The following is a 6501-nucleotide window of genomic DNA, read 5'->3' on the forward strand; positions in this document are numbered from 1 at the left end:
CAATTTCGATTCATTGCATGCATCTTTGCAATCATATATCATTGCATACGTTGCAGAGGAATTTTGCGTGCAAATCGCCGGCGGCACAGTTTTAGTCCCTGACATGGCTTTAAGCGACATCCCCGGTCCACGAGATACCAGTATGGAGGCTCCATTCTCTATGGAAGAGTTAGAAGCTGCTATGGCGCTCTGTAGGTGTTCGTCTTCACCAGGGCCCGATGGCATAACATATACTGTTTTGCGCCACCTAGGCCGAGAAGCACGAAGAGAACACCTCAGCCTTTTTAATAGTTCATGGGAAGATGGTGTCGTCCCACAGGAGTGGAAACGAAGCCGCCTGGTACCGCTACTAAAAGCAGGAAAGTCGCCGCTCGAACTGGCATCGTATCGTCTATAGCACTTGCCAGCTGCGTCGGGAAACTCATGGAACGCATGATCCTCATGCGTCTCGAATGGTACCTAGAACACCACAAGATTTACCCTGATTCTATGGCGGGATTTCGACGAGACCGTTCATCGATTGACAGTGTCATCGATTTAGTGTCATCTGTAGAACAGCAAAAATCTTGGAAACGATTATCAGTAGCGCTCTTTCTGGACGTGAAAGGCGCTTACGACAACGTTTCCCATCAACCCATTCTAGACGCACTTTTGACAATTGAACTAGGAGGGCGAGTATATCGATGGATCAGAAACTACTTGACACGTACGTACGGAAGATGGTCCGACTGCAGACCACTACATATGCCGAGGAGTTCCCCAAGGTGGGGTTCTAAGCCCTATTCTTTTCAACCTCGCGCTTCTTGGGCTGGCCGAATCCCTACCGGAAACAGTGAGTGTCTCTATCTACGCCGACGACATCTGCATCTGGTCATCAGCGGTCACTCGTCTGCAGGTTCGCGCAAGGCTGCAGAAAGCAGCAACACAGGCATCTCACTATCTTCACACACAAGGCCTTACCATCTCAACAGAAAAATGTGCGTTAGTCGCTTTTACACGAAAACCAATGTCTCGTTATCCAGTATGCATTAATGGCCAGCCTATCTCCTACAAGAGAAATCATAGGTTTTTGGGTGTCATTGTGGACCGGGACCTCTCTTGGAGCCCTCATGTTGCCCACTTGAAGAAGATGCTCACGTCTATTGTTCATGTCTTCAAGTTTATCGCCCGGAAAACATGGGGATCGTCAGTGGGCTCCATGCTACAGTTATATCGAGCACTTTTTATCGGATTGCTACGTTATAGTTCTCACGTGCCTTCTAAAACATGCAAGTCAAATCTTCGAGAACTACAGAGTGTGCAAGCACAGGCACTACGTGTTTGCCTAGGACTTCCGCGAAGTGCCTCAACAGTAGGAACCATTATAATGGCTCGAGACCATCCGATCACGACTTACATTAGCATCGACACGCTTAGGGCCCATGTTCGTCGTGTTTCACGCATGCAATCAAGCTCTCTTGCCTGCCTGCCAGAACGACGACCACAGGCGTCCTTCTCCAACGAGGTCAGCATCCATCGTGCCTGCCTACCATCGGGCTTCACACCCTCAGCACGTTCAACCTCAGCTTTGTGGTGTTTAGAACAACCTCAAGTGCGCCTCACGGTTCCAGGGACAAGAAAGAAGACCGACCTGCCTACCTTGGCCTTGAAGCAAGCAGCTCTGGATTGTTTGAACACTTTCTACTTTGACCGAGTCCACATATATACGGATGGCTCTTCCATTCACACCAGCTCCACCGGCGCAGTGGTTATACCATCACGATCAATTAGCGTCCTATACAAGATTTCTCACATGACAACATCGACCGGATCGGAGTTTGTTGCCCTCCTAGGTGCCGTTGATTACATTAACAACCAACCCGCTAATCGGTGGGCAATATTCTGCGATTCGAAGGCGGCCTTACAATGTCTTCTGTCATCTCTTCGTCGCGGGTCTTGTGAACAACTAGTGTCGGAGATACGAGAAATGCACCACGTATGATAGCGAAAGGACACGACGTCGTGTTTCAGTGGCTGCCTGGCCATTGCGGTATCTCCGGCAACGACCTCGCTGACGTAGCTGCTAGGAAAGCACACGAAGGAGCAACCCTTGTTTCTGTACCTTTATCGCGGACCGACGCAGCCCAACACCTAAGCAAGGTAGCACACTGTATGACATTAGAGAAGTGGCACACACCTGAATTCACCCAAGAACGATTGCATTCCGTCGACCCCTCTATGCAACTGCGGCTGTTACCAGGGCTTCTGCGAAATGAGGAAACAATGCTGTGCCGCTTACGCTTGGGCGTCGCATTCACCAATGCATATACGTTTTTGATTGGAATGACTGACAGCGCCGACTGTAATGCCTGCGGTGGCGAGGAAACTATAGAACATCTACTGTGCTACTGCCCATCTTTTCAAAACGAAAGACATGACCTCTGCACAGCTCTCAATCAACTAGATAGAACACCGTTCACCTTGAAGAAGATCTTGGGACCATGGCCTCGCATATCGCAGCTACAAAAGGCCACAAAAGCTCTGCTGCGATATTTGAAGGCTACTGGATTGAGTCAGCGTCTGTGATCCGGACTGAGTGACCGAACGATATACCCAGTAGACTTTCTCTTCTTCTTTTAATCTTTCCGTCCCCTTTTCCCTTTCCCCAGTGTGGGGTATAGCCAACCGGGCTCAGTCCTGGTTAACCTTCCTACCTTTCCTTTATCATTTGCTCTCTCTCTCGATTCATTTTCGTAAGCGCATCATACGTGCCGTTTTGTGTAGTCAAAGCTCAAGAACCTTGTGTTGTATTGGCATTGTTATCACTGTTATTCAGCTCTCTACGTTATTTGTTTTTTCTCGTTTGAACGCAGGAACGAAGGCGGTACTTGCGACCGCATCCACGACATGCTGCCGGCCGGTCACTCGACCCGCTGCGCCACCAAGTACGTGAACCGGGTCCTGGTGGCGCTCTTCACCGAGGACAACCGCGTCGAGCCCAAGCCCACCAAGTTCGCCTTCCCGGCCGCATGCGTCTGCTACGTGCGCACCTATTACTACCCGAGCAAAGTGTGAAAAGGGCCACGCCAAGCGCCTCTGCACGCCGCTGATGATGGACTGCACTTGGCAGCGCGTTCGCGGTGCGCGGAGATGTTGCGGCCAAGTAGGCACGAAGCCAACGAGTGGCCGGCCTTGTGCCGGTGTGCTAGGACCACGGCAGCTCAGCCGAACCGCGCTCCGTTTCGCACGGACTATGTTGGCTCCCAGCCTCAGGCCCATAGCGTACGACGCTGGTCTTGACCAAGTCTTCCCTTCCCGGTGCAATGTTTCCCCGCCAGACACGCCTCGCCGAGTGACCATTTCATCTCGGCAGCGCTATACTCACGGCATACCTTGCCTTTCTTTTATTTTTTCTCGTACCGTTTCTTTATATCTTTTCATGGCAAAGAGTATGTGTTCTTGAGTGTATAGCGCAAATGGGGGACTTTAGAGTCCAAAGTTCTCTCGCGATGTATCTTGGGCATGGATGCAAGGAAACAATTATAGTGAAAGGCAGAATTCATCAGAGAGAGCAAAACGCGGGACGACTGGTGGACTTGCCGTCCTTTAGAATGATGGACATATGCTGCCTACGTCTTCCTGTTGCGTAAGAGCCCCCACCAATGGACTCGGGGCTATAGAAAAACAGCAATTAGATTGCTGAAATACACGCATGATGTTTTATCAAAAATACAAGCACACACTGGGCAGCAGGCTCTAGCAGCAAAAAAAAAAAAAGCTTAAGTGGAAAAAGGTCGCTCGATATAAGACTTGCATGGTGATACGCAAAAGCCTAAATAAGCACTTATTGGTTGTTTTAGGCCTTTTTGTTTTTGTTTCCTTGTAAGTTTACTACTTTTTTTTACTGCTGGTAGAATCATTAGTTGGGAACCGGTGTAAGGGGAGCTTGCCCTACGGGCTTCCTGCAAGATTATCTTAAGACATACGCCAATCAGTCGCTCACTTCAAATAGCGAGGGAGAAAACATGAGAGGAACCTAAGTGAACAAAGTTATTCAGTTGATTTGTTATTTTCATTTCTTTTTTTTTTTTTTTGTCTGTGACACTTTACAGATTACATAACATGAGGATGGGAATAGAGGCGAAAAAAACGAAGGAGGGCATGCCGACAATAAACGAGCAGAAGATAATTACGTTATATAACGAATTCGTAAAAAAACAAGATAAACCAATTTTCTTTACAGGGGTCAGTTGGTGCTCCCTCTCCTTTTCCTGCCATCAATACTGAAAAGATCTTGGCGCCTCATTTTCAAATCACTGTACTGCAATAAACATTGCTTCATGATGAACCCTCACTATAGCGGCGCAATCGATATCGCTATTTCCACACCGCTGGCAACAGGGATCCCGTTCATTCCGTGGTGCATGCGTATCCATTGTAAACTGTTCTCTTTTTGTCTTTGATTCATATTTTATGCACTCCTATTTTCTGCACCTTTGGCGTTAGATATTGCTTGGTGACATAACTAAGCGGCTTTTACCAAGCAATATAATGGAAAAATATTGTTAAGCATGTACAGTCAAATGCTGACAGCTCTGTAAGCAGGTTAAACAATTTCTAAATGTTCATCCAGTCGACGATGAGAAAAAGAAAATTCGTCAAGAGGAACGAGAGAGGTTCCACTCCATGCCATTATGTGTGAGTATTGCGTTGTTGCGTACGTGCGAGCAACTGGCGCGCTTTACCTGTGCAGCTCATGTGTGCAACTAAGACGACCCCGACATATAAGCCGAAGCTATAGTCACTGGATCTCATTTCATTTCAGCTGTCCAAAGGGGAGGCTTACGTTTCCTTTCACTTCGGTCGTCTTTCGAGAATTTACAGCCCCAGTGAAAGGGGAAGAATGCGAGAGACCGCAGTTTGCTTCGCAGTACCAATGCATGATGTTAGATGGGCTGATAGGCTGCGAGGCTCGTAAAGCAAGTTGCCGACGCAAAATCGAACGGAACACAAGGAGTAGCCACTGACGATGTTTGCGGCGCAAAAAAAGATAAGCGGTAAACAAGAGAAACAGACCAAGGCATCTCTGTCCGTTTGTACTTATTTCCACTTATCTTTCACGCCTCAAACTTTGACAGATATGTGTGCAGCAACTAGCCCAACATCGTGCTTTGCTAAAACATCGTTTTACTGACTCAGCTGTGGCCTATAGCGTTTCTCGTGTCAGCGTCTACACCTTTTGTGTCCCCATTCCACTTCACACTGTTTAACCCGCTTTACAAAACTACGTCTGCCTTACATACGCGTTAACTTTTATTACTGACTGTAAATGGGTCGTGGGGTACATCCTGCAACACAGTTACTAGCAAAAGAAAGAGGCTTCTGTGCGCTTGCAACTTTTCCTTTGGTGTCGTCTTTTGCAAGCGCCGTCGATCCACGCCAGGAGGACCAGTGTTCGCTACGAATGAATTTTGACTGACTGCTGTTTTCCAATCGCCGTCACCGTGGTCTTGGCCCGACACGCGAGTCGAACCTTTGCACGGGGAAAGGAAACGCGGTGAGATAAGTGCGCGTGAGCAGAATACGTTTACCTATCGGATACACGTGTTCCGAGCCTGCCTGTCCAATGTCGCGTTAAGAATTGTAAATTTTGGCATCCGTAATAATCATGTCTCTCTTTAGCACGGTCTCGAGCAAACTCTCCGAAGCGCATATCTCGCTTTCGCGACACAGAAAGCAACCGAATACTCTCCCGTTAGCAGAACTTAGAGCGGGAACTGTGAAACAGAGCTTAGGGCCTTGTTTGTACGAGGGTTATTCGATAAAGACTGAGACTGACGCTCTGAAATCTTTATTTCTCATAATTATTCACGGGCATTTTTATCCCTTTCTATGTGCTTCGCAGTGAGTGAGCACGCGTCTTACCGTTTCAACCAAGGCTATAGATGACATGAATGAAGGCATAGTTTGCCAACCCTTTCAATAATCGCCTCCAGCTACGCCTTCTCCCATGTGAAAGCAATGTCCTTTCTTGCCGTTCCCCGAAGCATCACAGCGATCCCCTCACCCATCCTACAGTCCCGATGTGGCACTCTCCGACTTCTTTATGCACCTCACGGTAAAGAAAAGGACATTGCTTTGACATGCAACAAGGCGTAGTTGAGACATTGGAAACGATTTTTAAGAATGTGTTAAAGAATGGCTTCCGTCATGTTATGTAGGCTTGGTAGAAACGGCGGAACTTACTGTGGAGCATATAGGCGCCTATGGCGCCTATGAATCATTTTCAAAAGAAAACATTTCAGAGCACCATTCTCAGTCTTTATTGAACAACCCTCGCATAATGAAATGGGAACGTCAGCGCCGTTCAGGTGTTGCCATTTAAACCACCCAGTGGCCTGGCCGCTTCAGCAGGCAAAACCCTGGCACTACTCGGGCATGGAGCCAAGGAGACTACAAAAAGGAAAGTCAGCTCGAGCCGCAGGCTCCGATATGCAGATTAAGCCAGGCGCAACAGCATTT

The 6501-nt window shown here is 48.1% G+C and overlaps 1 protein-coding gene across 1 annotated transcript in view; it reads left to right on the plus strand.

Annotated features, from left to right (window-relative positions):
- LOC126548181 (uncharacterized) overlaps nt 1-4334 on the plus strand; it is a 146704-nt gene extending 142370 nt beyond the window's left edge. Inside the window, exon 4 of the mRNA XM_050196318.2 lies at nt 2853-4334. Within this exon, the coding sequence (XP_050052275.1) occupies nt 2853-3054 (202 nt within the window). The 3' untranslated portion in view covers nt 3055-4334. The remainder of the gene's footprint in view (nt 1-2852) is intronic.
- Nucleotides 4335-6501: the final 2167 nt, after the last annotated feature.

Source organism: Dermacentor andersoni, chromosome 1 (genome assembly GCF_023375885.2).
Source record: "Dermacentor andersoni chromosome 1, qqDerAnde1_hic_scaffold, whole genome shotgun sequence".
Classification (NCBI taxonomy): domain Eukaryota; kingdom Metazoa; phylum Arthropoda; class Arachnida; order Ixodida; family Ixodidae; genus Dermacentor; species Dermacentor andersoni.